The sequence below is a fragment of the Egretta garzetta genome, unplaced genomic scaffold (assembly GCF_000687185.1).
Source record: "Egretta garzetta isolate BGI_Z169 unplaced genomic scaffold, ASM68718v1 scaffold4, whole genome shotgun sequence".
Taxonomy (NCBI): Eukaryota; Metazoa; Chordata; class Aves; order Pelecaniformes; family Ardeidae; genus Egretta; species Egretta garzetta.
Window position 1 is genome coordinate 660,396 of NW_009259329.1, and position 13,917 is coordinate 674,312.

At 55.5% G+C, this 13,917-nt stretch overlaps 1 protein-coding gene across 1 annotated transcript in view; it reads left to right on the forward strand.

The window, feature by feature from the left end:
* LOC104124402 (fibrillin-2) overlaps positions 1 to 11,874 on the forward strand; it is a 121,153-nt gene extending 109,279 nt beyond the window's left edge. The window contains 18 exon segments of the mRNA XM_035892341.1: positions 592 to 711; positions 1,073 to 1,198; positions 1,285 to 1,437; positions 2,220 to 2,285; positions 2,569 to 2,694; positions 2,931 to 3,050; positions 3,501 to 3,623; positions 3,894 to 4,025; positions 4,632 to 4,757; positions 4,995 to 5,201; positions 5,441 to 5,566; positions 6,799 to 6,921; positions 7,624 to 7,740; positions 8,206 to 8,334; positions 8,977 to 9,096; positions 9,575 to 9,806; positions 10,540 to 10,708; positions 11,500 to 11,874. Of these exon segments, the coding sequence (XP_035748234.1) occupies positions 592 to 711; positions 1,073 to 1,198; positions 1,285 to 1,437; positions 2,220 to 2,285; positions 2,569 to 2,694; positions 2,931 to 3,050; positions 3,501 to 3,623; positions 3,894 to 4,025; positions 4,632 to 4,757; positions 4,995 to 5,201; positions 5,441 to 5,566; positions 6,799 to 6,921; positions 7,624 to 7,740; positions 8,206 to 8,334; positions 8,977 to 9,096; positions 9,575 to 9,806; positions 10,540 to 10,708; positions 11,500 to 11,874 (2,690 nt within the window).
* Positions 11,875 to 13,917: the final 2,043 nt, after the last annotated feature.

Genomic DNA, 13,917 nt, shown 5'->3' on the forward strand with positions numbered 1-13,917 from the left:
CGGGGCTGTGAGCAACCTGATGTGGTTCAAGGTGTCCCTGCTCCTGCAGGGGGGTTGGGCTGGGTGACCTCTAGGGGTCCCTTCCAACCCAAAACATTTTATGATTCTATGCCCCTGAAGCATGCAGATTGTACCAGGGATGCCCTGGAGCTCTCCCGCAGGCGGGGGCTGTGGGGGCAGACAGGCACACTGTACCCTGATTACTGGTGTTCGCCCCCCTGCCTCCTGCAGCACCAGGTCCTGCGGGGCTGAGTTGGGCTGGGTGACCTCTGGGGGTCCCTTCCAACCCAAAACATTTTATGATTCTATGCCCCTGAAGCATGCAGATTGTACCTGTGGGGGCAGACACGCACACCGTACCCTGATTACTGGTGTTCGCCCCTCTGCCTCCTGCAGCACCAGGTCCTGCGGGGCTGAGGCCATGTTCCCAGGGTGGAGCATCCTGGAAAATGTCTTATCTGGTTCCCTTGCATCTTTTGGGCAAAGTAGGGTGCAGCTGCGGGTAGGGCCTGGGTGCAGTAAGGTGCCCTGCACCCAAGTCCTCCAAGCTGAGTGCAGACACCATCGCTGGTTATTTCCCTTCCTCTGCAGACATCAACGAGTGCGTGAGCCTGCCTGGGACCTGCTCCCCGGGCACCTGCCAGAACCTGGAGGGCTCCTTCCGCTGTATCTGCCCCCCTGGGTACGAGGTGCAGAACGACAACTGCATCGGTAATGTTGGCTCTCTGCCTCCTCCACTTCCAGCACAGCATGTGGGCACCTTGGACTCTTCCCGCACCAACCATATTCTTCCTGAGTAGGCTGGGGCACACCTCACCACCCCTAAATAGCTTTTTGAAAGCAAGTGGACACAGAGCAAGGCAAGGCCTGCTCCCATGACGGAGGAGGCTCGGTGGCTTTGCTGTGCCCTGGCATCTTCATTGTCCTGTGTGCCCTGAGGGTGGGGTAAGGGTTGGGCTGGGGTGATGCCTACAGGCATGAGAACCCCCCAGGCATCACAGCTTCAGTTGGTTTTAATGCGCTGAGGAAAGGAGTGACCTTTGGCTGCTCTGTATGTCCCTGGTGCTCCCAGATATCAATGAGTGTGAAGAGGAGCCCAACATCTGCCTTTTTGGGACGTGCACCAACACCCCTGGCAGCTTCCAGTGCGTCTGCCCTCCAGGCTTTGTGCTGTCTGATAACGGCCGGCGGTGCTTTGGTGAGTGCAGCCCATCGTGGTGGGGAGGGGACCATAACCATCCTCGACGTCTGCAATGACCTACGCGGTTCCGCGTCTTCCTACAGATACTCGCCAGAGCTTCTGCTTCACTCGCTTTGACAACGGAAAGTGCTCTGTCCCCAAGGCCTTCAACACCACCAAGGCTCGGTGTTGCTGCAGCAAGATGCCAGGAGAAGGCTGGGGAGACCCCTGTGAGCTGTGCCCACAGGAAGGAAATGGTGGGTGTGCTGGGACCTAGCTCCACGGGAGATGAGGATCTCCTAGAAAGAGTCCAGGGGAGAGCAACAAGGATGATGGGGGGACTGGAGCATCTCCCCTGTGAGGAAAGGCTGAGGGAGCTGGGCTTGTTCAGCCTGGAGAAGAGAAGGCTGAGAGGGGATCTCATCAACACGTACAAATATCTCAAGGGTGGGGGTCACGAGGACGGAGTCTCCTTCTCTGGAGATATTCAATGCCCGCCTGGGTGCTGTCCTGTGCCCCCTGCTCTGGGTGAGCCTGCTTGGGCAGGGGGGTTGGGCTGGGTGATCTCCTGAGGTCCCTGCCAACCCTTGCCATTCTGTGATTCTGTGATTCTGTGAGAGATGGCTGCCTGTGTTGCCAACCTGTGGAGTGTGGGAAAGGTGTGCAGTTCAGGCAAGACAAGCAGCAATGCAAGATGTCCAGCAAAGTGGGCTCCTCCATCTGGGGAGTACTGCCTTGAAACCTGGTAGCCATTACTGGACTGCAGTATTCCCTGGATCTCCAACAACCACAGTCAGGCTTATTTCTGCTTTGGCTCTGCTCTCAGTTCTCTGCAGGGCTTTAGAGAAGGCAAAAGCATCTCAGTGCCTTCAGATCCAAGGCAAGCGCAGGTGCTTTCCAACCAGCTGGGAGTTTGTGGCCTCCCGTGGGCAGTGAGCTGTCAAGCTCTCAGTCATGCTCTAGAAGTCTCCAAAGCACATTTCAGCTTCTGGGAGTAGAAGCACTTGTAAGCATACCTCACTTATCTGCTTTCTTCCAGTTGCCTTCCAGGAGCTGTGTCCATATGGCCATGGAGCCATCCCAGGCCCAGGTGACACCCGGGAAGGTAAGGTCTGATCTGGGGATGAGAAGAAATTGGTTCTCAGGGGGAGCTTGTGTAGAAGCAACCAAACTTACACTATCTGGAGAGTAGGGTTGGATCCCAGTGGCAGGAGGGGCATGGGACTAGGTGCCCTCCCAAGCTCATGGTCTCTGCCTGCTCACCAAAGGTTCAGCCTCCAGCTCAGGAGAGGCAGTATCTGGGATTGCAGGGTCAGCCCTGAGAGGACAGGGATACGTTTCTGGTTACATGCTCACCTGAGGTTTCATTGCCTTGGTTTTCCTTCTAGATGTTAATGAATGCTCAGAGAACCTGGGTGTCTGCATAAATGGGGCCTGCATTAACACCGATGGGTCCTTCCGCTGCGAGTGCCCCTTCGGGTACAACCTGGACTACACAGGAGTCAACTGCGTGGGTAAGGGTCTGCATGGGGAGCATCTGCTCCCTCTTGCTTTTATCCTTCTTGCGTCAGAGGGTGTGAATGTGTGTGCGCACGCGTGTGCAGAGAAGGAACTTGCTTCTCCCCTTCCCTTTTGCCTTTTGCCCCTGGCTCCTGGCTTTGCTGGGCTTGGTTGAATGCGCTGGCTGCATGGTGAGACCAGCCTGCACCTTATGAACTCATCCACCTAACGCGGTCCTGGCTTCCTCCAGATACCGATGAGTGCTCCATTGGCAACCCCTGCGGGAACGGCACCTGCACCAACGTGGTGGGAGGCTTCGAGTGTGCCTGTGATGAGGGCTTTGAGCCAGGTCCCATGATGACATGTGAAGGTAAATGCTGCTGCGGGGCAATCCCGTCACCCCCATGGATGCTGGGCCATGTGTGTGACTCCGCTGGGTCACTGCCTGGGTGAGCAGCAGTCAGGTCGGCCTCCAGTGGACAGAGCAGAAAAGCCGGCTGGGGTTCGTCTCCACATCAGCACTGGTCCCCTTCAGCTTCCTCTGAGGCTAAAGCCCAGGAGGAGGTCTGGAGACCTGCCTAAATGGAGGAGCTGCCTCACCAAGGAGCCAGGACCCTGTCCTCATCAAGGCTGCTGAGACACCAGGTGTCTGTCCCTCTGCAATGAGGACCATGATAGGAAGCCTTGGTGGAACAAAGTTCTCATGAGATGAATGCACAGGGGGAGGGAGGGAGTCTGTCCTGGGGACATCCACCACCGTTACTGCCCAGCTGACTCTGAGAGCACAGAGTCGAGCTCTCTCCTCTCTCCTGCCTCCCAGACATCAACGAATGTGCACTGAATCCCCTCCTCTGTGCCTTCCGCTGCATCAACACCTTCGGCTCCTACGAGTGCACCTGCCCATCTGGATATGCCCTCCGAGAAGACAGAAGAATGTGCCGAGGTAAAACCCCCTTCTGCACCCATTGGGGAGCTCCCACACTTAGCCAGTCTCTGGTGCTGTACAGAGAGAAGGCAGGACCTGTGAGCGGGCATCTCTGGGCTTGTGCTCACTCTCACCTACCTTGGTGTCCGTGCTGCGTGCCAGCCAGCCTGGACCAAGGCGGTAGGGACTGGTGGAGCAGTGGAGATGTGAGCGCTCAGTTCCTAGCTGCCCCCACAGTGCTGCAGAGCTGGTGGGTGGAACGTGGTCTCACGAGGTTCTCGGTTGCAGATCTGGATGAGTGTGCGGAGGGATTGCACGACTGCGAGTCTCGAGGGATGCTGTGCAAGAATCTCATTGGCACCTTCATGTGCATCTGCCCACCAGGAATGCAACGCAGGCCCGATGGAGAGGGCTGCACAGGTACCAAGGAGGCTGGAGGTGTTCCCAGTGGGGCTGGGAATCCTTTTCTAGGCATTGTCCATGTAGCTTTATTTTCTGTCAGACAGCTCCTCCCCAGGATTTCCCACATGTCAGAACTTTCTGTATGTCCTACTAGATGCCTACACACACAAAACCTCTGTTCACCTCTGGACCCATGGGCCTACACAGTTCCAGCAGAGGATGACACAGCATTATGCCATGTCTCCTTTCTGTTGAGTCCTTCCATGCCTGTGTCCAGCTTCTTTTCACTGAGCTGCTTTTGGAAGGGGCAGGGCTGGACAGCCCAGACCTGCACAGTGTTAGGCACAGCAGGGATGTAGAGCAAGCCCAGGTCCACTCCTAGCCCAGCAGCTTGGCCACTTGCAGGTGGAGAACGTGCAAACCAGGGAAGCTGGGTACTCGGCCACCCTGCTCTGGGAGAGGTCCAGGGCAAGTGGATGTGTATCTCTGCTGCCTAAGGACGTGGAAGTGGTCCTCAAGGACTCCGTGAGGGCGTTTCAAACTGAGTGGTAGCATGGGGACTCATGGAAAGCTGGAACTTGTCCTATGCCTCACCACAGCTCTTTGTGGTTGCTTCCTCCCTAGATGAGAACGAGTGCCGCACCAAACCTGGAATCTGCCCCAATGGCCGCTGCATCAACACGGTGGGAAGTTACCGCTGTGACTGTAATGAAGGTTTTGAAGTCAGCCCCTCTGGCACAGAGTGTATTGGTAATTACCAAGTCCTGGTGGGCATTGAGCAGCCTCTCTTTAGTAGCAGATGATGCTTTCCAAGTGTTTCAAGGTTTCTGAGCAGAAAGGTGGTTGTTGGGGCATCACCTTTACCTTTAGCGTTATCCAAACCACTCTACCCTCCGTGCTGGAACTGGCACGGGCTGGCCAGGCTGCTCAGTTATCCCCTGCCACTGACTCAGATCCTGACCTCGCATCCCCACTCTCTCTGTCCAGACACTCGCCAGGGATTCTGCTTCACCGAAGTACTGCAAACCATGTGCCAGATGTCCTCCACCAACCGCAACCTGGTCACCAAATCTGAGTGCTGCTGCAACAGCGGGCGCAGCTGGGGCCCCCAGTGTGAGCTCTGCCCCCTCCCTGGAACTGCCCAGTACAAGAAAATGTGTCCTCATGGGCCAGGGTACTCCACGGATGGGAGAGGTGAGCTGGGGCCCAAATCACCTTCAGTGCAGAGGGGAGAAAGCAGAGATGTGGGTACAAGGCAGAATTCCCCTGGGAACTGGCTGGGACAGACCTACAGAGTGCCTGGAGGAGCCAAGAAGCCTCTGCTACCCTGAATGTTGTCTCTGGCTCCCGGGGAGAGTCTGAGCTGCCCTGGCACAGGAGCATGGTGACAGAGGCAGCGTTGGCACTAACAGGTCCTTCCCTCCCTCCCGCAGACATCGACGAGTGCAAGGTGCTGCCCAACCTCTGCAAGAACGGGCAGTGCATCAACAGCATCGGCTCCTTCCGCTGCCACTGCAGGCTGGGCTACACCGCGGATATCACAGGCACGGCCTGCGTGGGTGAGTCAGGAGAAGGAACCCCACGGCTCTGGGCAGCCCTTGGCCTTGGCAGGCTTCCACCCCAACTTCTCAGTGTGCAAAGGAGAGGGTCCCCTAACCCCCAACCTGGGACCTGCCCTCACCCCTGGCCATGCTGTCCTGCATATCCACAGCAGGGCTCTGGACACTTTGCCCTATGGCATGGTCCTCTATATGTCAAAGCCATCACCCCATGTTGTTTAACTCCTTAAAACTGAGGCTCCTTGTCTTCTCCCTCTGACCTCAGCGGTCACAGGGACCAGCAGTGAGTGAGCTCCAGAGATGAAAGTCTGTGAGCAGCTAGACCTTCCGTTGGCAGGGCAGCTGGTTCTGGCCAGCCCGAGTGCCGTGTTGGGAGTCCAGATGTTGGCAGAAAAGGCACCCCTGGAATCACAGCTGCAGGCACCTGGGGAAGTACTGAAGGAGTTAAGGATGTGGCGCACTTCCAGTGTTGGGATGGTGTTCGGGACCATGCCAGCAGCTGTGTGTCCTAGACACAGAGTGGAAAAGAAGCCTTGGCTCCCAGAAACCAAGCTCTGTGCCTAGGAGTAGAGCAGCTATGACCTTGAGTACCAGGACAGGATTCCTCTCTAAACATCCTTGCCCCTTCTCCAGCTTTGTGCCCTCCAGCCTGGCTCAAAGTTGTGGCTTTGTCAGAGCCATGGCTGCTGCTCCCTGCTGGGCAGAGGTGAGAAAGCTCCAGAATCATAGAATCATAGAATGTTTTGGGTTGGAAGGGACCCCTAGAGGTCATCTAGTCCAACCCCAAGAAGCGCAGGGCTGGCCCCATCCTTGATGTTCTCAGTACTCAGGAGGAGCACCTACCAACCTCCCCAGCTAGGAAGGGGCTCAGAAAGTTGTCACTCAGATCCACCAGGTCACATGACATCCCATATCTAAGCAGGGAGGTGATTCAGCTCTTTACCTGCAGGAGATCTCCTAGATTTGTTGTGCTGGCTCAAACCAAGGTGCTCCCTCAAAGCCCCTGTCTCTGCTCACCTGATTCCTAGAGAGTGGAAAGGATGCGTTTATCCAGGCTAGGGACTGCCAGGGTCCATAGGGCCATCTGACCACTTAGTTATGTGGGGCCACGAAACCTGGGATCACCTTGTCTTCAGGAGCCCCTTGGTAGACTGCATGGTCCAAAGGGTGGTGGGGACCCAGTCCAGCAGCCCAGCCCACGAACGCTGATGTGTCTTGTCGTTTGAGTCTAGATCTGGATGAGTGTAACCAGTCCCCTAAGCCCTGCAACTTCATCTGCAAGAACACAGAAGGCAGCTACCAGTGCTCCTGCCCCCGAGGGTACATTCTGCAAGAAGATGGGAAGATCTGCAAAGGTATTCACCCAGGAGAAGGCAGCAGAGACACTGCCTCGTCTCTGGCAGTGGGGGGGATGGCAAGAGCTGATGAACATGTGCCAGAACAGTCAGGTCTTTCTGTTCAGCCACAGGACAAGGCTAGATATGGAAAAAGATGCCGTGCTGGGCCCTTGTGGACTGATGCATCAGGGTTTCATCCCTCTGCAGACACTCTAGACCTGTTGCATCAGGAAAAAAAAAAAAAATCCCTGCCCTTTCCTACAGCATATCCCAAGCTGTCCTGAGCTCCAGGAGCCTTGCAGCAGGATGTCTCCTCCAAGTGGGTTGGGCGCTCTCAGGGCTCTCCCTGGCACTGGGAGCTGCCTGGCTGCAGCTTTGCCCAGCTCTCATGGTGCTGATGCACTGACCAGGCTGCAGGAAGGGGGGGCTGAGAGTCTGGGAGAGTCTGGGATTTGTGGATTAGAGGAGAGGCAGAGGGAAATCTCTGTGTCCTCCAGATGTGCCTGTACATGATCAGCAGTGGAGGTGGGAAGAGGCTCCCTGGACTTCTGATTCTCATATACAAATTCTGTGTGTGCTGTTCCTGAGGCTGGTCCACGATGGGCCCTGGTCTGCCCAGGACCCCTGCGTATCACTGCGGGTGTCTCAGACTCAGACCACGAAGATAAGATACCTCGGTAAATTAAATCATGACACATGTTCTTGTGCTTGTTGCTTTAGACTTGGATGAGTGTTCCACCAAGCAGCACAACTGCCAGTTCCTCTGTGTGAACATCATCGGAGGATTCAACTGCAAATGCCCCCCAGGCTTCACTCAGCACCATTCGTCCTGCATTGGTGAGTAGAGGCATTCACTACTCTGCTATACGGCACCAGCAAGGTCCCCACGGGTGAGCTCTAAGCCCAGGATAGTCTTGCGAGGTCCCCACGGGTGAGCTCTAAGCCCAGGAGAGTCTTGCGAGGTCCCCACGGGTGAGCTCTAAGCCCAGGAGAGTCTTGCGAGGTCCCCGTGGGTGAGCTCTAAGCCCAGGAGAGTCTTGCGAGGTACCCATGGGTGAGCTCTAAGCCCAGGAGAGTCTTGCGAGGTCCCCGTGGGTGAGCTCTAAGCCCAGGAGAGTCTTTCCAGCCCCCCAGCGTTGGCTCTAGCACCACCGCTCCTCTCCAGTCAGCCTGGGGCTGCGCGTCTGACTTGTCCGTCTGTTAGACGGGGCTGAGCTCCCCGATGTGAGGTAGCTGTCTGCAAAGCTGCGTGCAACCACGTCGTTGGGGACAGACTGACAAGCGGCCGCTGGTGTTTTGCAGACAATAATGAGTGCACAGCTCAGCCCTCTCTGTGTGGAGCCAAGGGACAGTGTCTGAACACGCCAGGCAGCTACAACTGCGAGTGCCAGAAAGGATTCTCCCTGGACAGCTCTGGTGTCAACTGCGAAGGTGGGTCTGCGACTCTGGGGCTTTGACAGATACATGTTCCATGTGGAAGGGTTCCTAGTTCACTCACAGTCTCTAAGGCAGCTCATTCCAGCCAAGAAATGAATTCTGCTTACTGTGGGGCACCAGGAACCCACACGGGAAGCCCTGGTGCAAAGGAGAGCTCAGTGCCTGACCTGCCTGGAGAAACACTGGCTCTTGGGCAAGTAGATGAAGGTCTTGGTATTGCAACCATAGCAGCCAAAGGTGGGAAAGGGATGGTCCTGTGTCTCATCCTGATTTTCTGTGATTCTCTGTCTCCTCTGGGGAGATCTCATGCTGGCCAAAAGCCACCACATGCTGTGCTAAAGAAAAGCCTATGTTCAGCACAGGGAGCTTGAAGCTGATCTGGTAACGGTCCAGGCCAGACCTTAAATCAAAAAAACATCCAAGCAGGGACTGCGAGGGGATGTATGTGGACCTGGGGGTGGAGGGTGTTATTCAAGTCCAAGTTGCAGAGCCATAATTAGTCAGAAGAACCGCCCACCCTCCTGAACGCCCTCAACGATGCTGGCTCCCAGGCAGGTACCATGCACACATGGTCCCTGCGCTGCCCGCAGGCCAGGGAGGAGTTGCCTCACCACCATCTGTGTTACATTGCTGCAGATGTGGACGAGTGTGATGGAAACCACCGGTGCCAGCATGGTTGCCAGAACGTGCTCGGAGGCTACCGCTGCGGCTGTCCGCAGGGCTACGTGCAGCACTACCAGTGGAATCAGTGCGTGGGTGAGTGGAGGATGGGGGCCCTCGTGTCCTGTACCTGTGGAATGGGGGATAGAGGGTGGCTGAGCCCCGAGTCCAGCCATCCCTGCCTGTTTCTGATGATGGATTCTGGGTTCCTCTCTGCAAACCCAGCACTGAGCTTCCTGCCCTGCCCCAGAGACAAAACCATGCCTGTCCCCAGAGATGACGCCCCTGCCCTGCCCTAGGTTCTCGCTGCAACAGGGACCGTCGGGAAGCTGCTCTGCGGAGCGCTGAGCTCCCAGTGCTCCTGACACCAGCAGCTCCCCACATTGCAGGAGGATTAAAAAAAAAAATCAAGGCCAACCTTCAGGGACCTGGATGGGATGAGGTCTCGCAAGGGAAGGGAGCCTGCTGCCAGCTCTGTGGTGGCCCTGGGCAGATTTCCCTGGCCATGAGGGGTGGGGAGCACCAGCAGGTCCCTTCCGCTGTGTCCGACTCGTTCTGCTGTCTTTGGGTGCAGATGAAAACGAGTGTTCCAGCCCCACTGCCTGCGGCTCTGCCTCCTGCTACAACACACTAGGAAGTTTCAAGTGCGTCTGCCCATCTGGCTTCGATTTTGACCAAGCCTTCGGTGGGTGCCAGGATGTGGATGAATGCTCAGCGGGCGGCAGCCCCTGCAGCTATGGTTGCTCCAACACAGATGGCGGTTATCTCTGCGGCTGTCCTGGAGGTTACTTCCGAGCAGGACAAGGGTAAGAGAGCAGCCAGCCCGTAGTCGCCACAGGCACCTGTATGTTCCTCCCATTCCCACATGAGCCCTTGGCTTCTCCATGCTGTTCCTCACCCAGCACAAGATCCTCACGCTAACGTGCATCTCCTCTTCCATTTCACAAACCTAGTGGTTAGTGCAGCTGCTAGCACATGGCAGATGCTCTGCAGATCCACCTAGTCCAGGGTGCAGACAGATTAAACCTGCTGGCCACATCTAAACCAGATGTGGCCTGATCTCACTGAATCCTAGAATCATCGAATGTTTTGGGTTGGAAGGGACCCCTAGAGGTCACCCAGCCCAACCCCCCTGCAGGAGCAGGGACACCTTGAACCACATCAGGTTGCTCACAGCCCCGTCCAACCTGGTCTGGAATGTTCCCAGGGATGGGGCCTCCACCCCCTCTCTGGGCAACCCCTGCCAGGGTTTCACCACCCTCAGTGTAAAGAATTTCTTCCTTAGATCCAGTCTAAACCTACCCTGGTTTAGTTTAAAGCTATCCCCCCTTGTCCTGTCACAGCTGGCCCTACTAAAAAGATTTTCCCCACCTTTCCTATGGGCCCCCTTTAAGTACTCTCAGGCATGGCCTGTGTACAAGCCAGACATGATCCTCCACATGTTTCTGGGTGCCGCATGGAGAACCCGTCAGGGTGATGGTAAGATTTCCTTCTTGAAGGATGAATCTGAGATGGGTCTCTCTGCTCTTCTGCCACCAGACACTGTATTTCTGGCTTGGGTTTTGGGAAAGGTTCCTACCTTCCTGCCCCCCAAGAAGAGGATGAAGACAACCTGCTGTCCCCTGAAACCTGCTATGAGTGCAAGATAAATGGCTACCCCAAGAGGGGTCGGCAGCGACGCAGTGTCAATGGCACTGAGAAGCACCAGGTATGAAATCTGTGGCGTCTTGGATGGGGTGGAGCAAGGCAGGAGCTGGGTGACTGGGGGGATAGGTGCCTGGAGTGGAGCCCATGCAGCGTGCCCATCATTGCAGGGCTGCTTTGGACCAGACAGAGATAGCAGCTCGCTCTGTACCTGCTCACGCTGTGTGCTTGGGTGTTTGTGGCTGCCACTGAGTCCAGAAGTCCTGCAGAAATGGGAAGGTCTTTCACAATACGTTGGAGGAGGGCAGGACAATCTTAATTGACACACAGTTGTGTGGTTTGGCCACAAATGTCTGGAGATAATCGAGAAATAAAGCATGCGTTTCCTTGCAAGGGGAGCTGATGGTGGGAGCTCCCGTAGGGGCCATACGTGATGCCGTAGGGCCGTAGAGCACTGTCAGCACTTACTGAACCTGTTACTAAGAATTCAGGTTCTTCCTTGGAGGGAAGTCCTGGCCTATGTCCAAGGCTCCCTGAAGAAGTTCACAAGCCTGGGCAGGACAGAATGGACTGGGGCGTCACTATGGGCCTTCAGACCTTGGGAGGAAAATGCCCTTGAATTTATTCACTCTTCCCCTGAAGATGAGGGCTGTGTACTGGCAGGTTCAGTCTCAGAAACACAAACAGGGTTCCAAGAAACGCTTGAAGGAAAGCAAGGACCATAGAAGTTGTAGCCACTTCTTGGTGGGCTTTGGGGTGGCCCATGAGGCAGAACTCCTCTAAATCAAGTCCTCCTTCACCTGGCCGTGAGCTTTTCTCAGTGTCTGTAAGTAACATGCCTGGTTCCTTTTGAAGGATCACACTGTGAACTTGGCCAGCATGGATGTGGATGCTCCTCTGTCCATGATGCTGAACCTCTCTGACCTGGCTCACAAGGAGCACATCCTGGAGCTCCTGCCAGCCGTGGAGCCCCTGGAGAACCGTGTGCGGTACCTCATCTCCCACGGGAATGAGGATGGCTACTTCCGCATCCACCAAAAAGAGGGGCTCAGCTACCTGCACCTCAGCCGCAAGAAAATAGTGCCTGGCACCTACCTGCTGGAAATCGTGAGCGTGCCCCTGTACCGCAAGAGGGAACTGCAGAAACTGGAGGCCAAGAACCACCTCAACTACTTAGCAGGGGAGCTGGGCCAAGCACTGAGGATGAAGCTCCAGCTCCAGCTCTACTAACATCCGTGAGATCCACCCACCCAACCGACAGTACAGTCCTTAGCCTTGCCATCCACACCTGGAAACAACTGCCTCTTCTCTCGCTGCACCCCCTGCCACCACCTCCCCCACTGCACTGTGCAACTGATGGGAAATGTCCCTCTGGGCTCAGCACTCACCTTGGCCATGCAGGGATGCTCCGCTTCATGGGGTGCTTGAGTCAAAACCAAGCCACACCGCAAAAGAGCTCACAAAAGCTTTGCCAAAGGTTCAAACCTTCTTAGCAAGGACTCCCTCCCTCTGCTCAGCTCCTGCCTTTAACCAAGACACTGTCAGTCCGAGCTGGCAAGGGGCGGTACCACGGGGAAGCTGCCTGTCCTTCATGGTCACAGGCCATAGACCACCCCACAGCCCAGGAAATGTGAGGGGGGGGCTGGGGGCAGCTTTGGAAGGAGCTATGGCACGGTGTGGTATTAGTGCATTTCCCAACAGCTCTTGTTCCTTCTTTGCTTCTGCATGGTCATGACGGTGCTGTAGAAACCACCCCATACCTACAACTGGCTCTGCTCTGTCTCTCTCTGCCCTCTCCATGTCCTCTGGTCTTTTGGGGCTCCTCTGTCAAACAGAAAAGGTCACCTCTGAGTGAAGGGGTGGCTCGGGTTGCTAACCTCACATCACGAAGCAGCTGGACCGCAGCCTCCTGTAGGGAACCTAGGATTTTCACACTGCTGGATGCTAAACACGTCGCACACCCTCCAAAGATTGGAGCTGGAAGGGTTTTTCCAGAGCTCCAGCAAGTCCAGGGGTTAAGGTGTCCTTCTATAACTGAGGAGGAGCTCATGGTTGAATGTGGTGGGACAAACTAAAGGGGCAGGAAACGTGCCATGAGTCCAGCAGAGAGCATTTGGCCACTTCCCATGGCGGAGGGGCTGGAGGGCTTGATGGTCCATGGCATCCTGCGTGGCCACGACCCATGTGAGTGTTTGAAAATCCTGTGAGAAGTTTCCCACCAGCAGGAGCAAGATGGGGATGGGGGGAGGTCGCTGCAGCCTGGCAGGAAGAAAAGAGGCAGGGACAGCCCGGAGCTTCATTTTGCAAACAGTCCTTGACTCCGAGCCACCCCATCTGTGAGACTCCGGTGCTTATGGCCAGATCCACCCCCCCCCCCCCCAGTCAGGAGCACTTCCGAAAATGGGGGCCGCAAGTTGCTCCATGCTGGTTGTCGCGTACAGCTTGGCCAGGCCAGGGTGACAACCGAGGTGGCCAGCCCCTGGTTAATGCGGACAAATGCAATGCACTAAAAAGAGTCTGGAAAATACGAATTAAATGAATTGAGCTCTCCCCGCTGCCTCCAGTAGCCTGTCCAGGTGCGTCCAGGTGGGCTCTTCTTCCTCCCGCCCACGTGTTCCTCACCCCGCTGGGCTCTGCAATGCCATTTCCTAGTTTTGCATGAATCTGTTTTCAGTTCTGCATCATCACAGACAAGAAAGGTGCTAAATCCCCTCTGGTGCCACACACGACTACCTTCACCCCCCACCTAAGGTGCTTTCCGAAGCTGGTGCTGGTCTTGAATCGTCAGCGTTCGTGCACTGTATCCAGCCACCCTCTCGTATTTATGGAGAGCCACCAAAGTTACGATTGCTTGGTGTTGTGAGGAGTGCATATTCCTGTAGCTTTTTTTTTTTTTTTTTTTTTTTTTTTTGGTATTTTTGGGGGTGGGGTGGTTGTTTTTATTTTTCCTGGTACGCTGCCACTGCATGGGGTGGGGGGAGTGTACGTATGCTGTATCGGGGCTAATGTCAGACTTGAAAACTCTTTTGCATAATGCAGCTCCAGACTCTGGATTTTGCAAGAGTCCCAGAGCTTGTGACAGGATGGGTGGCCTGATGTTTGGGGAGGTTGGTTTGGTTTTTGGTTTGGTTTTTTTTTTTTTTTTTTTTTTTTTTGGTTTGGTTTGGTTTTCCAACCGGTGCTTTTTTTTTTTAAAAAAAAAAAGAAAAAAAAAAAGAAACTATTAATAATAATAAATTAGCAGAGATGGGTTTGTGTGTGTGTGTGTTGAGC